The sequence below is a fragment of the Camelus ferus genome, chromosome 1 (genome assembly GCF_009834535.1).
Source record: "Camelus ferus isolate YT-003-E chromosome 1, BCGSAC_Cfer_1.0, whole genome shotgun sequence".
NCBI classification, from domain to species: Eukaryota; Metazoa; Chordata; class Mammalia; order Artiodactyla; family Camelidae; genus Camelus; species Camelus ferus.
Window position 1 is genome coordinate 35567253 of NC_045696.1, and position 21506 is coordinate 35588758.

The following is a 21506-nucleotide window of genomic DNA, read 5'->3' on the forward strand; positions in this document are numbered from 1 at the left end:
ACTGTAACACCTTATGCAGTGTGGAACTGAAGTATCTTATTTCTGAGGTTTCACTTGCCATAAGGTAAGTCTAGAATTTTGGTAGAATTGTATAAATTCTGGCATAAGCTATTAAAATGAATCTCCTTCATTGGAAAAGTCCGTGAGAGGAGGGGGACACAGTAACTGCACAAAAAACAGTCTGCACTTATTCAGGAGAGTTTCCCGTTTGGCACCAAGGAATTATTCAAATACCCATTGGTTCTTTGGAAATAATTCTGCGATCACCTAAAAGAGCCTGCCAATTATTGCCATATGTGAATGTGGTTTTTGCAACCTGGACATTTATTCCCTAGGATTTGGACTAATAGCTCTAGCCTTTTACTTCTCATTAACTGTCAGAAAAGCTATCAGACAGAGGAGACATTGGTCAGTGCCAACATGATACAGATTTGGACAAGCGGCTGAAAGTTGAAAGGATCCTATCACCTTAGCAACAGTCTGTACTTATGAGGAAATAAGTATCAAAAAAATCTAAAGAGTTTCAAAGTCAGATACGTTTTGAAACTCAGTAAAAGGAGGCTCCTTCAAGAAGTGAGGACAAGATGTGGAGGGAAGTCAGCCAAGTTTGTAAGTGTTTGCAAGTGCATATGGCAGCCAAAAAATAAAAATAAAAAATTGCCAGTACTGGGGGTGGGAACAGTGAATCTATATAAAGAAGCACAGGGGCGCTGAGCTACAAAGTCAGAGGTAATCCTTTCAATTACCCCTTAGGAGACCCATTCAGCTCTTTCCACCAGTAAATACAAGGAATTCAAAGAGGAGTGAAGGCATTAGTCATGTGTGGTGGGATGGACTGGCAAATCAACCAGGCACCAAGGGCAAAGCATCGCTCTGGTTTGTCTGTGTTAAATGAAACTTTGTACAGGTATAATACATACACGGAACTCTCCAGAGCCACAAAGAGGTAGTTGGAAGTATTGGGAACAGCAAAGGACTGGTCAAATATCTATCACTAATTTACTTCGACAAGAGGATGCTGTGTTGTGATAGATTTTTGTGACTACTCTGAAAAATTATAACTTTAACAGGGAAGGATATTACAATAATGTTCCAAGGAGAAATGAATGCCTAATACATTTCCAAAAGTAGGAAATTTAGAAATGGCAGATGAGGTTTAATATTGTTCAAATACACTGACAAACCTATTGGTTTTTGTCATAGATTTTAGAAATGTTTGTATACATTGTGTAAATATTTAATTCCTTATACGAATATATAGTAATACTCACTAATTTCTAATATGAATTTGAAGCTTATTATATTCTCATTTAATTCTTATGAAATCATAGTAGGGCTCTTTTACTATCCCCATGTTATAGACACAAAGAAACAGAAATGAAGAGGCCTTGTAGCTTGTTCAGTTTAGTAGGTAGTAAATGGGAGAGTCAAGATGTGAGCCTGAGAAGTCTGAGCATGTACTCTCAACAATTACAACATGAACATCAAAATAATATCTCCTACTGGTATTTCAGCATTGGTGTTAAATTTTAAATTGTTGACCCAGTAGTCATGAAATATTTTTGTTGATCTGCTTGTAATTTTTCTCCTTTCCTGCTTGGTGATAGGTAATGTCTGCTAGCAAAATCAGGCAGTTGTTGGAGTCCATGGAATACAGGTTTTCTGTTTGGGAAGCCAGGTATCTGGTTCATGAACAAATCAAAATTGATATTCTGTGTTTAATTACCACCATGTTCTGAGCGGAAGAATCACCCAACTCAGCAAAGACACTTTGTGTTTTTCTAATGTCTCTGTAACATGGAAGATTTTTCCAGCAATATTTTATTGTACTCTTTTTACATAGAAAAGCTGTATGTTGTTTGAGCATGTTGGTTTCCAGCTTCACCTGGTGTCATTAAACAAAAGCCTATGTGACAGAGAAAATTACATGCAGCATTTTCCTTGACATGAATATACTGGAATCTGTTTCTTCGCAGTACAAATACTGTAAATACCACACAAATTTAGTACAGCAAATGCTTACTTGGCATTTCCAATTGCCTAACTCAATGTAACATACTTCAGATTAAACTCTTGTGTTTTATTATCCATATATCCATTCACTCCCCCTCGGGAACTACTCATAGTACCCAGTAACTCGCACAAAAAGCTTGGATGCCAGTCTTTATGCTTTCTTCCACCTTATGCTCTGCATCTACACTCTTTCCAAGACCTAGCGACATTTTCTACATACCTCAAATGAACTCACTTCTTTCTATGCCCATAACTATCTTTCTTTCCATGTCATATCGTCTCTAATTGGGATTATTTCAGTAATGTCTTTTCTGCCCCATTCTTGACTCAGCTCAATGCATTTTCCCCAAAGGACCAAGAATGATCTCTTTGAAATGTAAACCTGATTATGGTGTACCTTGGCATAAGGCCTTTCAGTGACCTCCCAAGACCCTTACTATATAAAAATAAACCCTTCATATGACCTTGAAGGCACTGCATGGCCTGACTGGTCTGCAAGTCCCCCAGACTGCTTTGAGGCCCATGTACCCTCTGTTTCAGCTGTACTTCTTTTCCTTCACTTTCATAAACTGTCAAAGCTCTTTCCTGCCTCTTGGCTTTCACCCTCGAATGCTCTGCCTGCCGCCGTTTGCTTCTGTCTTTTACACAGCACATAACTCTTCTAGTGCTTTGTACGTATTATGGAAAATGATAGATTTCACTTTTAAGCTTAGATGGTGTACATACTGTAATTATTATTATACTCAGTTGGAAATTCACTTACACCTTTTCTCTTCTAAACTAAATTAATATGTTCATTCAGGAAATTAACTTTCTTTAGTAAATATACCTCATATATTTTGTTAATCCTGGGGATATTTGCTTAAACATACTTGAAGAATTTCTTTAAAAGAAGTGTTTAGAAGAAACTGAGGAGTCTCCTAGTCTACTTTATTTCTAGTTTTAAAATATGATTTATGATTATCATTAATCACATATGTAAGATTTTATATTATGTATATATCACATATATCATATATTTCTACATTTAACACCTAATGGAACACATAAATATGTATTTTTAAATTTTCTTGTCTTCCTATTTTTTCATTATGAAACTTCATGATTGATTCATAGCACGAGACTGATCCTTTAAAGGGAAATTTGGTCTACTAAGATGCTTATGGTTGGTTGAACCTAGCAATAGGGCATGGGAAATGTTATAATGGACATTGCTATGGGCAGGAGGAGAAGGCGTCCATTCTTCTCTCAACATTTATTGGATTTATTGGTTACTTTTCATGAGCCAAGCATTCTAGGTGCTTGTTATCTTAGCTGTCACCCCACAGTAATATAACAGCAGTTGAGTTTTAAAGAGTAGAATGTTTTTTATACATGTGTATTATAAAAAGAGGGTCACACCTTCGGTGTTTAGTTTATAGCTAGGTCTAGTAACTATATTTCCTGGCAATATGTATCAGTTGTCAGCTGAGTTGAGCACAATTTGGAGAAAAAGGGATTTCAGATAGTGGCAATTTTTTTCGCTTTTATAAGCACATAGATGGTTAAATACCAAGGCAAACAAAAATGAGAACCAGACTATGAGTTTGGGTTATTTCAGATATTACTGAATATGAGATTAAATTTATGTAGTCACACAATTTATTCTCCTTTTTAGACATAGCTTCTTACTGTAGATCATCAAATAAATTGAAAGGACTATGAACCAAGAGTTCCTCAGAAGGAAAATGGTATGGAACCAGAGGTTATAAGTTATGTTAAGACACTTTAAATGTGCCATTTTCTGGTCCAGATTAATAAAAATTTTATTGGTTTTAAACTCTGTTGTTACTTAGTTGTGCCAGATATGTAATCAGAGTGACATGTACAGATTGGGGACAGTGCTAAAGGTTTTTCTAGGCATCTTTTCTGAAGTGCATCAAATCTATCCTAAAGTCCTGAGAAAGATGCTGTTTTTTCACTCTTGTTGATATCCTGAGTATTTACTCTTCAGTAGATTCTTTGAAGAACTCCAAATACAATGCAATTTTTAGTTAAAATCACCTATATGAATGTAAAGGTGAATTTTTTATTTTCCTAGGCTACTTAGAATGCTTAATGTGTAACAGACTAATAAATTTTCCACGAGGAAGTGGAACTGCATTAGCCCTCTTAGTTTTTGATTGGAAACTATTTATGGTATGCCTTTCCCCACTACACAATAAAATTCCTTGTTCTAGCTGGTAACAGAGAAAGGAGGAAATCTATTCTATGGCAAACAGGCAGATTCCACTGCATTGAAACCTAGCTTACAAATATCTTTCTAGCAGACCTACAACAGTTAAGCATGTTCTGTTTGTTATGAATAGAATTTCCTTCTATCAGCGCCATTCATCTTGCTAGACATAGGCTCAAGATATTGTTGAAAAACATTACTATTGGCAAACAGTTACTGCAACAAAAATGAGGTAATCAATTTTCCTTGTGCCCCTTAAGATCTGTGTAATGGTTTTTATAGTCATACCGTATAAATTTGTTACATTAATTTTAGGGTGCTGGAACCATTGTCAGTCCTTTATTAGTTATCACTTTTAAATTTTACCGGATGAAAAGATGATGGTTACAAAAACACATGTCTGTGTCTTGCAATCCCTCATACTTGGGTGTAATTTCTGGTTACAACTTAATAGTGGGATAAGCAGCCAGTGCACTTAATATTATTAAGCCTCAATCATCTCCTCAGGAAACCTAGATAATACCTGTCTCACTTGACTTTTTTGAGTGCAGAACTGAAACACAAGTGCAGTATGAGACATGGAGATTTTCAGTAAATGGTAGTTATTACATTACATAGAGGTAAGATGTTCTCTTCAGGTAGCTGGATCTGGAGAAGGTGACACAAACAGGTGATGCAATTTGCCTGGCTTTTCAAAAAGAATCAATGTCTCATTTCCTTCCCAGCCCCTCACCTCTCTAGCCTCATGTACCAGATCTAAACCCCTTATGTTGCAGAATATAAGAAGGCAAACAATTATCCTGAATGAATTTCCCAAGTCAATTAACAGAATTTTAAACAGACACTCCGAAGGGTGGATGGAATATATAATGATCTCTGCCCTGAAGAAACACTTGCAAAATGCACGCTGTGGTCTAAATTAGAGAAACACAGGCACGTACAGACACACGCACTGGATGTGGCTGTTGTAACACACACCCATTCTTCCTCATTCACTCCCTCTACCCCACCCTCTCCCTCCACACCTCCTTCAAGGGTAGCAACACTGAACACAGGTGAACAATCCTGGAGTTATGTGAAATGTCCAGATCGGGTGAACAAAAATGGCAGGAGTCCTTCTACTGTTGTTCATCCTCCTTTTGTTCCAGACTCTTAATGTGTCCCATTATTTGTGCTAAAAGAGTGATATATATTTGCAAACTGTAAACAATGCATTTTAATATTTCCTCTGTAATACTTTCTCCTATTCTTTCTGCCTTTTGATTTTCTCCTCCTTTTAGACAGATTTAACATTTTTAGTTCTTTTATTTCATTGCATCTATCTCCTAAGTTAAATGTAATGTCCTAAGCTGAAAGTCATAACTGTGAAAAAACATTTATCTCCTCTATATTTAGAAATTGATCATTTTAAGGTACTCAAGTCTGTTGCATTTTCTTTTCATTACACTGTTAAATACTACCTGTGAGATTCTTCTATATACTTTGAGGAGTTTCTTTCCACCTTAATTCTATATTTTTGTATTTTTGACATACAATTCAGAATAGACATACACATATGAAACTTTATAGAGAATTTTTTCTTTGAAAAACTTCATATTATTTTGCAAATAGAAAAATTATTTTTGAATAGGCTGGGATTAATTTTATGTGAAATTCAAATGTATAAACATAATATTTTATACAGTTTTGAAGTTCATGTCTTCCTTAGTTGTTTCAAAATGAGTGACTGGTTTAAGGTTTTTTTTTGAAACAACATTCTTTTAGCTAATGACTATATTGCTGATCCCAAGAGCATTTAATTATAACAGTTTTTTATGTTTTCTTTGTGAAACCCATTCTTACATGTTTTGGGAGTGAATTTCAGAATACTTTGAATATAAATCTCCTTTCTATCTTGGAGCAAATATTTACCAAAAGCATAAGAATAAATAAAAAGAGACCCTAGAATTACAGTAACTCATTTTTCTCTGTGTTACCTTATACATTGCTGTTAGCCATGAAGTACCTACAAGCAAATATTGAATACCTTTAAATTGTAAACTTCTCCTAGTTGGTAATATTTTGTGATCATAAAGTGAGTGCTCAATGTATAAATAACACATTATAGGTTTATTTTAAGTCCATTTGCTTTCTAACCAAACATTATCAAATAGTCATCTTCATAAATTTCAAACAATAAAAATGGAATGGAAAGATGATAGGATTGTAAGAATTGTTAAAGAATGCATTTGAAAGTTGCAGAGGTATTTCCTCAGGATAGAAAGTGATATTATTTTAAAATAAACATATCTAAAAAATAAAGCTGATTTAAAGGGCTTTTGAGAAAATATAATAATGTCATCATTCCTCAAAATTCTAAATGGCCATCTTCATTTTTTAGAAAATGAGTCATTAACAATATAAGTAAGAGAGGAAATATTTTTGCAACGTGTCTGGCAGTGTTTACAGAATATTTTTTCCTTCCTTTTCAGGTTTTCATTTAAATCCTGGATTTTAAAAATTGTGCTATTTTCTTGATAAATTTTCCCAAGTGAAGATACAAATACTTGAGATCAAAAGAGTGAAATTCACATTAGTGGGGCTATCAACATTTGCAGGCAACCATAATTCTCCCCCATGTTGCATTTTTTAAGAAGAAAGAGAAGAAAAAGGAAACCTCTAGACCAGGATAAGTAAGAGCTAATAAAAACTGTGGTGAGTGTGTGTGTGTGTGTGTGTGCGCGTGTGTGTATGTGGCGTGTCTGTGTGTATGTAGGCAAAGAGAGTGAGAGTAATATAGATGTACAGATTAGGCCCCACATATAGTACACATATTTAGTTTTGCACTTTATATGACATGCAGCTAAAGCTCAGATTACACTCATACAAACACACACACACACTATGTTCATTAACTAAAACGTCTTGATTTTTGTGTGCGTATATGCAATCTTTATGCTTCTAATTCTTGTTTAATTTTTGAGGCTTTCATTACATACATGATAATGTCAAGAAGACAATATAAACAATAAAGGCAGGATTGCAAACACATTATTTCATCCTGCTTTTTCATCATAAAATATTATGAGCATCTTTGTGAGTGAGACATAGTGTGTCTCATAGATGTATGCATAATTTATTTATGAAATTATATGAACAACATAATTTAACCACCTTTATAATTTGAGGCATTATGTTCCTTCTAATTTACCAATATTGTACTAGTGTTGCTCACATATCTTCGTGTATATAAACATGCACAGGACCTAGTTCTTTGTTGTGCATTCACATACAGTAGATCTTTGGAAACAGCATCCAAAATTTTCATGACTTATATCTTGAACTCCTAATCTGAGTGGCTACAAATCTATGATGGCAATTCTGTTCTCCTAAAATTGACTTATGACAGTGAATATCAAATTGGTGACCTCTCCAAGCTCTAGCTAGAGTTCCAGTGCAGCCTGGAAAATGCTAATCCAGAGTATGGCTTATTTAGACAGGAGGAAGTGATTTACCTCCTCCAAAATCCCTTCTTAGGAAGAGTTTTCTTACACATCCCAGTGCTCTCCTGGTCTAAAGAAAACTTCTGGCACCATTCTGAAAAGCTTTTTCAGGCTGTCTTGCAATATGTTCTGAGTATAGATTTGGGTCCTATACATATTATGTTCACCATAGTAACGTCACATAAAAATGATTTTCTCTTTCATTCTCTGTCTCTATCTCTCCATTTTGAGTATTGACCTGCTATTGCATACATATTCCTATGAATGTGTAAATTTTACAAATGGGGCTCATTCATAATTCTCTGAGCACTGATAATTATGAATAGGAAAAACTCGACTAGCGCTACTCCGAGAACACATAATTCTTCCTTGAAAGTTGAAGACAACTGAAAAGCTGTCAAAACACAACCTCCTTAGGACCAGGGTCTTTTTTAGCATTCTCCTGGTGATGAACACTCATGGGACATATTTCAGTGTTGTTACTGGCACCTGTCTTGCTAAATCTGATGGAACAATCACAAACACAATAAAGTCTTGTTGCTAAGCTATCTTTGAGCCACACTAGATTGTGATGGATTCTGTTGTGTTTAATGGTATGGTGGCACTTTGCCTTAGGCTTTTTTTATTGAACAGTGGAAGGAACAGAAGAAGGAAACACTTGATCACTTTGTAAATGCTGCACATTGCAGGCAGGGTTTAATGACTGAACGTAGCCACTTCCAGTGTATTGAAAAGCCTCCGCCTTGCCTCAAAGCATTGTACCTCTATTCAAATGGCAAAGAATAGAGTTCCTGTAAGATTGTGGAGTGCAGCTCATTTTGGGAATAAACAGTTGCTTTGACCTTGTACCGGCAAATAGACCCTGTCAGGCCTGGAATTGCAAGGCCAGGAAATCATCTGTTTAGTCAGTGCTGGTTCTGGTCATTAGTTTGTGTTTATGGCTGGGAATTGATAATATAACCCTGTGTATATAGAGCTCAGGTCTGAATACTAAAAGGGCCCTATTTACCAACAGCTTTTTTTTTAATTTAAAGTTAATTCAAATTGAAATGAGCCTTTTAACCCTTAATTAGGACCATGTTTTCTCTTAAAAGTCAACCACATTAGTCAAATGGAGGCAAAATTCACTTTGCAATTGAAAAGCTGTCTACTTTCTTTCAACAGTAGCCACCATGGTTTACTAAGTGCATTTGTTTTCCTTTCACTATGGTAACTTTACCCGTCCTCTGTATCAGCAGAGCTCAAACCCATCAATTACAACTTAGAGGAAGAGTGTGCTGTGTGCTTTGGGAATGAGGCCAAGATTCTATCTGGAAGCTTTTTTATGATTATTATTCGTTGTACAGGTAGAGCTCATAGGACTCCCTACTTCATACTTTTTTTCTTTGTTCTTTTTCAAAGCTGGTAGTTTGTTATTTTACCCCACCACTGACCCTCAGTATTTAGTTCCTGTTTTATTGTTACCTCTTCATAAATATGGAGTCAGCAGATTCCCAAAATATTTCTAATTCATTTGCTATAAATTAGTATTATTTTGGCTTCCTTCTATTATTTTATTCATATTTTTACAGTTTCTCAATAGAAAATTAATGTTTGGCAAGGGTGACATCATTTTTGTTTCACTGTGGCCCATTCTGTATTTTTCAGTAAGTTTGGGAGTTTGCTCAATAAATGAGCACATATACTCCCACTAACTGGGCACTTCAACTAGGGAAACTAAAAGCTAGGTTAACAAGAAGAAGACCAATAAAAGCTCATTTCAGACTAACAGAAGGGAAATGTGTTCTCTTTTAAGCTCTGTTTTCAGTAATGTGCTCTTTTTCCTTACCATTAAAAGAGAAAAAAAAATCACATCCTCTTACATTTTAAAAAAATTAAAAAGAATAATTAATATCAATTTTTAAATTTTTATTCATTCCCATAAGATTCCCAAACTTTTAAACAATCTATCTATCTAAAATGTACACAAAAGGAAGGGTATAATGAAATCTAGTTTTATTATGCTATTGGTTAAAATCAAAGTTTAATAACAGGAAATCGTTTGGCAGTCAATTTATCTTTCAATCCACCCAAACATGAAATCAATATGCCCTTTGAATGCATACTGCTCTGATACAGGAAAACACTGAAAATGGCAAAAATATGCCATTTCTTTTTCAAGTATGTGTGTGTATATATATATATATATGTGTGTGTGTGTGTGTGTGTGTGTGTGTGTATTTTTTAAGTCAGAAGAGAACCTTTCTTTGTCTTGTTGCCCTATGTAATTTTGTCATTTCAATGGCTAATTTCAATCCTTAAAGCAGGGATAAAAGTGAAGATACTTTGTTCTATTTTTTTCTTATTTAGAAAGTTCTAGGAATCCTACATATTTTGGTTCACAAAGAATTAAAGGATATCTAGCCTGAAGAGTTTTTAGAGACAAGTTAGTCAATACCCATCGTTTAATAAATGAGAAAACTGAAGTCCAGAGAGGACAATTGGTTGCAAGTTAATTATTCATTTAAAAAAATGTATCTCATTAACTACTAGGTGTTGGGCAATGTGTTAGACACTGGGCTTACAAAATGAATAGGAAATAATTCCTGTCTTTTTATTGCTCAGAGTCTAACCTGGGAACAGATAATAATTCCTAAAAATGAAAATTCAGACTTATTTTCTCAGGCTAGTGATCTTCCTATAAGATGCTGAAAACATCATGAAGTGTTGGGAGAAAAAGAAGTGAAATCAGGGACTTTCTTGGTGAAGATGAAAGTGTTGTATTGTAAAGTGTCTCAGCACTCCATGCTTACGTGAGAAGATCCACTTCTAGAACAGCAATGCCATGTGGAATTAATTGATCTCCTCTTTAAAGCTAGGGTTGGAAATTTTATCACTTTGGACACAATAAAATGACTAGGTTACTTTAGGAGATCAATACATGTTTGTTTTCTGGAAGTGAATAAATGAAATCCAAACATTATTTGAACAAGTCTGATTCCTAGTAAATCCATGGTGATATCCAGCAGGATTTGAGGAGGTGCTACCTCCCGTTTTGAAGGGTTAATTTAGTTTCATGGATCATCCTGCTTTGATTTATGAACACAAAATCAAAGATGAGAGTTCCTGCCACACTTAACTAGTTCAAAAATCTGCAAGACAGCAAGAGGGTAAAACTTCTCTAGGACCACAAAAAAAGAGTGACAGTTTGCCTCTACTTAAAAGATCTTACACTGTTTAATCACTCTTTGGTTTTACTACCCTGAGGTAGAAATCGATGAATAATTTTAGGAGTGTTTGACTGGCAAGGAGGTGTACCACCGGGTTCCCTGGAAATCGGAATTCTGTCATTTTGGTGACAGGTTTTGAACATGTGCATTTCCACCTTAGTTAAGTATTGTTTCAATAGCTGACCAACACAGAGAAAGCCTTAACTATATAGCTAAAGTTTTCTTTCTTAATTTTAAAACTTAAAACTGGATAAATCTGAATTAGTGTTAATTTGTTTCCTGTCTTGCCTGGTCTCTGTTCTTTGATATTCTAAGTTGACCAAGACTTCTTTTGAGTAAGAAAAGGAAGGGCAGTACATTAACATATCTACTTTCTACTGCTTATCTGGATTTTATTTTTTGTATACTGAACTTTCTCAGTCTCCAAACTAATAGATAATTAGAGAAATGTGCACATTGTTATATTAATAGTTTTACATTCAAGGTAAGGAATGTGATACTTTCAAATTACAATCATTGCTTTTGCTACCATAAGCAAAAATAATAAAACAGAAGTACTTTACCCTTTAGAGGTAAAGTTTCAAATTTTTCCATGAGAATTTTTTAAGAATGAAAAAGGTATAATAGATGGATAGGTATTTAAGCACAAGTTGATTTATTGCAAGGGAAAGAGATTATTTCTTGGCAGAAAAAAGTTTAAAGTAAGTATATTACATAAAGAATTTCCTGTTATACATTTAAAGATAATGTTTCTTACCAGTATAATAATTTTATTAGTGAGTATAAACTTTTCAGTCATATTTTCAAATTTGTTGAACAATTTGAGTGGAGGATTTAAAAATTCTGCTTATATCAAGAAAAGGAAATTTTACTTATGTACCTCCCACATATATTGGGTCACTATTCTTTAAGTTGACAGACAACCTCTGCCCTTTCAACAAAAAACATCTGCTTATAATAGTGTTAGGCCTCAAGCAGATAGAAAATCTGCGAGAATGCAAGAGAACATTAACCTTTCTGAAATGGTGTCTTACTAGGAATAGATGACAAATATTTGCATGTGTTTAATTAAATGTGAATTGGATTAAATTTTTTAGATGACTATTCTTCAATGTCATAGCAAAAGTTTAGAATAGGTAGAAAAATAATATGCTTTTAATGAGTGATTTACATAAAATTAAAAGCAGAAGTTCTCTTTCTTGTTCAGCCCGTCATTGAATTTCTTTGTTATCTTGGGCATGCTGCTCTTTCTGTTTGTGGTTCAGTTGTTCATTCTGTCAAATAAGTAGATTCATATCTGCCTTGATTGTTTCAATAGAACAGTTCTTCATAAAGAGTAAAGATGTCTACAAAAGTGAGGATGTTGCTATAGAACCTAGCACTGTACTCAGGATACAGTTGGCATTCAGTGGATATCTGCAAGTTGGTGGCGAAATCCTATCAGCTAGCTAGCAGATGCCAGAAAACGCAGAGTGGATTCTGGCCCTAACTGTGCACTACATAACATCGTGGATTTCCGTGGCCTTGGATGTAAAATGCACAGACTGACCCATGTGGTTTCTTAGGATTTTTTTTTTAGCTCCATTAAACTATCATTGTATTTAATTAATACATCTCAAATGAATTCTTTTGGTCTTTTATATCATTTAGAAATGCTTTCTGCTGCAAGTAAAAGAAAACTTGACCACAGTGACTTAAACAAACAGGGTGTTATTTTTCTGACGTCAGAAATCTTAAGATAGGTGCTCGCTGCCATCAAGTGCAAGGTACACATCTCTCTGATTTTCTTGGCCTTTACTTAGTGTCACATGTAAGCCATTATGCCCATAATCAGTACTGGAATAATGTAGTGGGAGTGGCTTCAGTTGCATTTGGACTGTCTTGTTAGAAAAGCAAAAAGTATCCCAAAGATTTTCATCAGATCTCTGTTTGTGTCTCTTTAGCCATCTCTTCGGCCATAACCTTGGCCATCCAGCCCCATTTGCAGTGAAATCTGAGTTAGGGGGTACTTGGCAGAATGCAGTACTGAATAAAACCAGGATTCTATTAGCAAGCAGGATTTGGATAATTGAACATGTAACCAACAGTACCCAACACATTCTTCTACTTAACAGTTTGTCTTTTCACATTGATCTATTTATGCATTTAATTATACTTCCTACAGGCCAGCTCCTACTATCTTTGCATGATCTTTCTCAAATGGGATTCCTTCTGTGTAGTTTCTTCCAACAGCTCAATCAGGATGGAGCACTCGCTCCATGTGGCCTGTGTTAAATGTCTTTTGTCTGCTTTCAAATTGCAAAGGCCTTTTGGGGATGGACAGAATTAGAAATATTTGTGTCTTCAAGACTAACAAAAAGACTGAACAAGAGTAGATGATGGACAAATATTTTTAAACTGCATGTATCTGTGCCTACCTATCTTTTACTATTCTCATCTCTACGGTTATTATTTACTCAAAATTAGATAAAGTCTACTTACAAGTTTGAGTCATATTCTTAACTTCTAGGTTTATTAACTGTAGCTACTTTCAAGTTTCAGAAATCCTGTGCTGTGGTGCTGTAGCTAAGAAGTGTATTATATGACTGACTTGTCTTTTCTTTAAGTTATTACATAGTATAGCCATTTAGAGTGTTAACAAAAAGCGATTGAATGTTTAGCAAATACCTCTATGCTAAACGTAAAAACCATAAAAGCCTCAAATTAAAACAGACAGATAAATTTACAAGCAAACAAAATAACAAGTACATTGGAACACTGCAACTTAATCTTTTTAAAGACTCAGCAATGCCCTCTTGCAAATTTAAAGGCACTCAACGATGAGCTAAATTGAAACCAGAAGTTAAGTGCATAGTGTGTTTATACTTTATATCATTTCCTCCCGAAGCAACATGACATGAGATATGAGTGGACGTGTCTAACCCATGCTTAAGAACAATGTTCAAAAGTTTATAATCCTAATTCAAGTTTGGTTAGGGCAATAGAATTTATATGAGTGGCTCTCGATGTTATACCAAAAATTGTTCAATTTAATGTAATAGAGTCCTAAAGCCATTCTTCGTAGGACCTTGAAAACAGCAAGACTAGATTAATGAATACTATCATTTTCAGTTATTTTGTTTGTCTTGTCGATGTATTTTATGATAAAGATAGTCTATAAGATCTATTCTGTATATAAGTGCATCAAATCTCAATGTAGCTTTGAAATTGACTTTTAGGGACTCAAGAAATTACTGCCTTCCAAAGATGATCTAGAGGACACTTAAAAATTTAAGACCCTGAACTCCTTCCTCAAAGGAATATTTTTGTTAGGAATTTCACTATGATTTCAGTTCTCAGTGTAATTATGAAAATGGACAAAATAAAACACTACAGCATTTTAAATTTTGTATCAGATTAAAAGAAAATACTCTAATGGAGACATTTCTGTAAAAGCTGGAAATAGATAGTGAATACTAAATAATCAGTTGAAATCAATATTTGGTAACCAGTTCATTGGGCTTCAAACAACATGTCATTCAGAGATTCGCAGCCAGATAGAAAGAAGATAACATAGTTCTTTTAAAAAGCATTAACTAGTAACAATTCACAAGTATGTCAGTTTAAGTAGAAATCCCTGTGTATTTGAGACACAGACAAGGAAGTACATTAAAATCTTTATTTTAGGCCATTGCCATAGAAGTTAAGGAATGACGCTGTCAAGGCAGAAAAAAAATATCATAACTCAGGAGAACAATATATCAAGAACCTTAAAATATAAAGTCATGAGTCCTTCCTTCAGTTGCTTACAATGTGTGTGGATAAAGTTGTACACACAGAAACTAATTAGAACACAAGTGAGTTTGTGACAGAGTGCTAAGTGCAGTGCAGAGTACACACATTGCATCACGTTTAAAGAGGGAAGGACTGCATGGTGACATGGCTTTGCTTTATTTTCTCCACAAATACTCCAGTGCCAAGTAAAGCTGTGAAAACACGAGCTGGAAATTTCATCACACTCGAGTGCCAAAATAATCTAAAACTTGTGGGATATTTTCCCCCTAACATTTGGTGCAAATTCAAATGTGTATGTGGAGAAACTACATGGGGCCACGTTATTTACTTCTGTGAATTCTGGGAGGAGGAAAATGGATTTTATTCATAATGAATGCATGCCCTAAGCTTCTGAACTCTGTTTTACATATTTTTGAGGATATGTTTTCAAAATTATCACAGAATTTTAACAGAGTCCTTTTGTTTGTAGCTTGTCGACCAGGTTTCTACAAGGCTTTGGATGGTAATACGAAGTGTGCTAAGTGCCCACCTCACAGTTCGACTCACGAAGATGGTTCAGTGAACTGCAGGTGTGAGAATAATTACTTCCGAGCAGACAAAGACCCTCCATCCATGGCTTGTACCCGTGAGTAGTTTTGCTGCAACCCATGCCTCCATGTTTGTTTTATTTCATTTTTTTTTTCTTCTTATTGTGCTTTTTCTTTTCTTTTCTTTCCTTTTCTTTTCTTTTTTAAAGCATTTGGCCCATTTCCTCCCGTTATCCATGTGCAAATTGAAAGCTTTCTCTGCTTCACTCACCATGCTTGGATCACCACAAATGCAACATTTATCATACAAAATGAATTCGCTTTTCAAGCACTTCCTGCAACAGGACCCCCAGAAAGAAAGAGAATTTTCTGTATCTTGTTTTAGATCTTGCATTATGTTTGACAGGCTAGGGGAGGTTATTGGCCCAGGATTTGTGTTTTTACTTTGCTATTCCCTCTTGTTATAGGTTGGTCGTAGGTCATAGGGAAAAGGGACTAAGGTTTATAAAACTAATACTAAAGTTTTCATAACTATTCACAAGAGCATTGAATTTAGGGTAAACTCCTTTGTTGGACTTTGTGAATGCATCTTCAACCTTGAGTCAAAACTCCCCCATTTATCTCTTGGGGAGGACAGGGCTCTTGAATCCATGTGTCTATAATCTCATAGATCCTCTAAGGACGAATTAAAAGTATATAATAAAGACAAGATGGTTATTTACCTCTTTCAGTTCCATTGTAAATTATCTATTTCCCTTGTAGTAGAAAACAGAAGTGAGGCTCATTAATCTTTGTTGAACTACTTTGCAGGACCTCCATCTGCACCAAGAAATGTTATATCTAATATAAACGAAACCTCGGTTATCCTGGACTGGAGTTGGCCTCTGGACACAGGAGGCCGGAAAGATGTTACCTTCAACATCATATGTAAAAAATGTGGGTGGAATGTAAAACAGTGTGAGCCGTGCAGCCCCAATGTCCGCTTCCTCCCTCGACAGTTTGGACTCACCAACACCACAGTGACAGTGACAGACCTCCTGGCACACACTAACTACACCTTTGAGATCGATGCCGTCAACGGGGTTTCAGAGCTGAGCTCACCTCCGAGACAGTTTGCTGCAGTCAGCATCACAACTAACCAGGCTGGTGAGTACGTGCTGGGTGCTTCCGGCTCCTGCCATCTCAGAGCCAAGTTTTGACAGAAAGAGTGGAAAAAAGGGTAGGAAAAAAAAAAAGATTTGAAAGAGCCCCAGGATATTCTCTTTGATCACTTTTAGACAGTTATGGTAAATTAAATAGCTCAATTTAATTCTTAAATTGAGAATAAATCAGATTTATTAGATGATTTTAAAGTAGTTGAATCCATTGCTTCCCAATTTGAAATCTTTCAACCTTTGGGGCTCTGGAGATGGTACTTACGGGGATCCTTGAAACGTTTTCATATTTTAAAGAACTTAACAGACATTGAACCTAGGTTGGAAAATCTTATGGAGGTTATATATAAAACTGTAAGTATCTTTACCTTAGTTACAATTCTATCAGATTTTGTATATGGTTATTCAGTTATTTTATGCTCCTCAGCAGCACTGGGTAATAGAGCTCAGATAGTTAAAAACTCTTTGCTTAATTAAAAAGAATACAATAAACCCATCTTATTTAATAAATACAACTTGTATTTAAAAATTAAAAATATAAAAATATTGAGAAGTGTAGTAAAAAGAGGTCTTGGTGGAAAACTGTTGTAATCACTGATCTAAAAAATTTCCAGATATAAATATTTTGGTAATTTCACCAATTGTATTTTCCTCTGACAAATTTTTCCCAATAGAAAACACTATGTTGCCAGGTTGTAAGCGAAGGACCTTTAATATGGAATGAAAAAGTTAAACAAAACTTTCACCTTTCTTTCTCTTACACCTACATTTCTCTTTACTGTTAGTAAATCCTATTCTTTCAATCACCCTTTAAATCTTGTATGTGTTTTTCAGTTCTCTAATAATTCTTGTGATTTTGTTTTTCATTATATTTTTAACAGTGTGGTGTCCAAAATTATTTATGGGGTTTTAGTTGTGATTCTCTCAAACATGTAGAAGGGTTATACTCTGCAGCGTTTACAGAGACATACCAGTGATATCCCTTTGAAATAAGACAATCATTTTTCCAAGGTGATAACTGTGATGAATGAGTAAAACACAGTTGTCTAATCAGCAAAGCTGGTGCAAAATTAAGCTGATGGATATTAATTGTGCATAATTATTGCTACAAGATATCTAATTAGAGGCTCATTCCAAGCAGTTCAGAGATATTATTGTATCACTTATACACAAACAAACATTGAAGCCAAAAAGGGGGAAAGGGAAGAGACAGGATGGCACCCTGAGAATGCTTCAGCTAGAAGTACAGGCTCTCACATCTGCTCCCAGGTGGGCTCACCGTGAGTTAGGACTGAGTGTAAACTCAGCTTCTTTGCTGCATTTGGCTTAAATTATGGAAGTCCCTGTGCTGTCTAGGGGGACTCACTGTTAGCTCTGAGAATATAAATACTAGATGTCAGAAGAAAAGAGAAAGGAGAGATGACTAAATTCTATCAGCTGGAAGAGATCTTAGAGCAGCCAGGTACCTAGCCAGGAAACTGAGTTCTTTCTCTCTCTTACTTGGCTGGCTCAGGGAGGTTAGTTAAACTACTAAGGGTACAAAGTTAATTGGTGTCATCCAGGGCTAAAATTCATCAAGAATGCACCAGTATGACTCTACTGGTGATTAAAATTCTGTACTTACTTCTAGACTAGTTAGGATCAGGTACAGTTACTTCTGCAGATGAATATAGAAGTGCATCTGTACTGATTAATCTCTCAAGCACCCTAAGTAGCCCCCTAAACCCAGTATATCATGTCTCACTCTTCTTTCCCCCAGAATCCAGCAATCAAAGCAATAAATCCTGGCATTAGAAGGGTCTCCAGATCCCTGTGCTGGAGCTCTTCCAACTTGAGAGACCCATGCCCCTGCCATGCCAGCTGACAGATATTTTGAATAGAACCCCTGGCAGAGTCCATGCTGAAATGTGTCTCTTCCTGATTCCAGATCCTTCTTTTGTTCCCGCTTTTCTTCTGGTCTCCTATATTGATGAAATTCTTATAATTTTATATTGTTTCATGGCGATAAATAAAGTTTCCCTGTGGAAAAGACATGACTTTTTAATGAAGTCCACTGAATCATGATTTTAATCTTGCTTTGCTGAATCTGTCATCTCTCCCACTTGAAGCTAGATCCCAGACCAAGCAACATATGCTTTTGTTTTGCTTCAGTTAGTGACATTTAAATTTTATAACTAATAATATTTAAAGACTTGTAACTTAGGTTTATTTAACTGTCTTCCATGAGAGGAAAAAAAGATGAGCAATGCTATTGCTACGTATCACATGATTATAGCTTCTCGTTTTCAATGAACACAGGAATTTTAAGAAATTATAATTATGCGGCAAATGGCTTTCCCAAATCCTATATTTCACTCTGACTTACTACCTTGTTTAAAATAGGAGCATCAATCTGTGTTTATAATTATCTCCTAAGTCAAACAAAACCATATAAAAACAAGCAAGAGTTCCTTATTTTCTGTCTTATCATTGACCTCTGGCTTTCTGACAGTGCATTTATCGGGAAACTAATAGTTCCAGATATATACAGTGAATGAATCTAGGTAAAGTGGCAAGCTAGAGCAGGCCGAGACTTTAAAAAAATAAATGGGGTTGATGCTTTAGCCCTCGAGTTACAAATCACAGCGTAAGACGGAGATTCAGTAGGGATGATATCAGTTACTCTCCCTGACCCCACTCTCATTTTTCAGAAAAATCACATATATGTCTACAGTATGCACCATGAGGCATTTTATGTATTTCAGGGGGTCTGTATCATTTTGTGTGCCTGGGGAGGTAGAGGTCTTTGTTCCACCTTCAAATCCCTGCAGTAAGATATATAAGCGAGATTAGAAGCAATGCTGTTCCTCCAGAGAGTGTTTCATTGTTTTGCTTTATTTTTGCTCTTGTGAAGGTTAATGGACTGGTAGCCTTGAGAAATGAGCTTCCTACCTCTAGAAAGATACGGCTATGACAGATATGATGCCTGGTGTTTAAATTCCTCCTAGCGTCTCTATCTCTGACATGGATACAAAGGGGAAACGTAAATGTGTCCTTTTAATTTAGTTTGTGAGATTGAGTTTGTTGATTTTTCTCTTGATTACATTGTAAAAGCCAGGCGATGACCACTTGATAAGGCACCTTCTAAATTGTAGAGGATTATGTTGTAAATACGGAGGTTAGTTCCCAGCTCTTAATACTTTCACAAAGTATGTCAGCAAGATAAAAAGCGTGGTCTCTACATAAAGAGTGGATCCATGAAGCCATCAATCAAACATACACAGAAAGAACTGCAAATTGCAAAACAAAAATCTGTAAAGTTATATCTTGGGGTAAAATGCTACTTCTTGTTTTTTTCTTGGAATAAATATATTTACCTTTCAGTTTTCAAGAAAATCATTCCACTAGTGGAATATTTGTCTCTGTTTATTCTCCACCTCCATCAAGGGATCTGCCCTTTCCCCACTATCCTATAGCACGTGACAATCTCACACAAGAAGAGGGGGCACTAGCAGAGAATTTACAGGTTTTCAAGTTTTGAGATCCACCCCTCTCTCATTTTATAGAAACTGAGATCCAAGATGCTTTTCCAGCGTTTAATCAAGGGATCAAACTTCTGCTTATGTCTCCCAACTCCAACTCTGCTTTCAACTTCTATTCTTGTATTCCTTCTGCGATCCTATGACTTGAGCCATATAGCTACAAAAAGAAAGGCTGCCTTGGAGACAGTGCGGGGGCTTTGCTGGGAAAATCTACTATAACCTATGCCATCTACAGTAATCTTGGTCCTTGCTTCTCAGTCATTTATCACAGGGTTCCTTAGGGGTTTTCTGCAAGAGATCTTCTTTATCATCTGACTCTTCCCCAAACTTAATCTTATCCTTCACTCCCTCATTCTCCACAGATGATTTTTCCTCTGAGATACTGTGATTTATAGTAAGAAATATATATTTGGTCTTGGTCCCAGTTTATGGCACGGAGCTCCTAAAACCCTTGGAATTTCCTCAGTGATAAGAGCAATAAAGGTGTATTTTGTTATTCATAACCCCTTTCAGTCACATCTGAGTTTATGTTAATCAAGTGACTTTTGGAAATCCCCTAAAGATGGTGGCTGTTTGCCAGGGGACCCAGCCATGTAATTATAGGGTTGGAACTCTTAGCCATTTCACTCCTCAATCCCACCTCTGGGTAGGGTAGAAGGGCTGGAGATAGTGTTTGATCATCAGTGGTCAGTGATAATCAATCATACTTATACAATGAAGCCTTCTTAAAAACTCAAACCAAAGGACATGGTTCAGAGAACTGGGTTGATGAACACATAGAGATGCTGACAGGTGACACATCTAAAGGAAGCATGGAAATTTTCTGCCTGGTACCTTGACCTATTCATCTCTTCATCTGGCTATGCCTGAGTTGCATCCTTTTATATAAAAACTGTTAACCTAGTAAGTAAAATGTCTTCCTGAATTCTGTAGGCTGTTCTAATAAATTAGTTGAATGTGAAGGGGGAGGTCATGTGAACCTCCAGTTTATACCCAGAAGCACAGAAGATAGCAACCTGGATTTGAGATTAGTATCTGAAAGAGCAGCTGGGAAAGTCTTCTGGGACTGAGCCCTTAACATGTGGGATCTGATGCTAACTCCGGGTATCAGAAATGAACTGAATTGTAGGACACCCAGGAGGTGTGGCAGAATTGCTTGGTGTGGGGAAAATCTCCACACATTTGGTGCCCAGAAACGAAGTACTGTGTAGTGGAGACACACAGGAGTGTGCTTTTTCCTCTTACACCCTCCTAACTTAGTAAGACCATCAAGTTTAAGAGGGAAAAGAAAATGCTGTCTCATCTGCTTTTCTAAATCTTCCTCCTCCTCTTCGTACTCACTAACTCCCGTTGACTCCTGACTGTAAAGAGTGTGCTCTAGAGCGAACCTCTTCCCTTTCCAGCATCTTGGATAGACACTCTCCTGGCTCTTCATCTTTGCCTTTCATATTGCATAGCATGTTTTTTCATCTTAGAGGAAGATACAAATGATTAAATAAAAGCACTCGAGGGTAAACTGCAGCTATTATACCCCTTTACTCCTAAATACTTTAGTGTGAACTTCCTAAAGCAATGACACTCTCTTACATATCCTCAGTACATTTATCAAAA

General features: G+C 35.9%; 1 protein-coding gene across 3 annotated transcripts in view; it reads left to right on the forward strand.

The window, feature by feature from the left end:
* The window catches only part of EPHA3 (EPH receptor A3), a 329741-nt gene that overhangs the window by 197882 nt on the left and 110353 nt on the right, over positions 1 to 21506 (forward strand). For all 3 annotated transcript variants that reach the window (XM_032477643.1, XM_032477654.1, XM_032477661.1), the window contains exons 4-5: positions 15163 to 15318; positions 16031 to 16366. In XM_032477643.1, coding sequence (XP_032333534.1) covers positions 15163 to 15318; positions 16031 to 16366 — 492 coding nt within the window. The remainder of the gene's footprint in view (positions 1 to 15162; positions 15319 to 16030; positions 16367 to 21506) is intronic.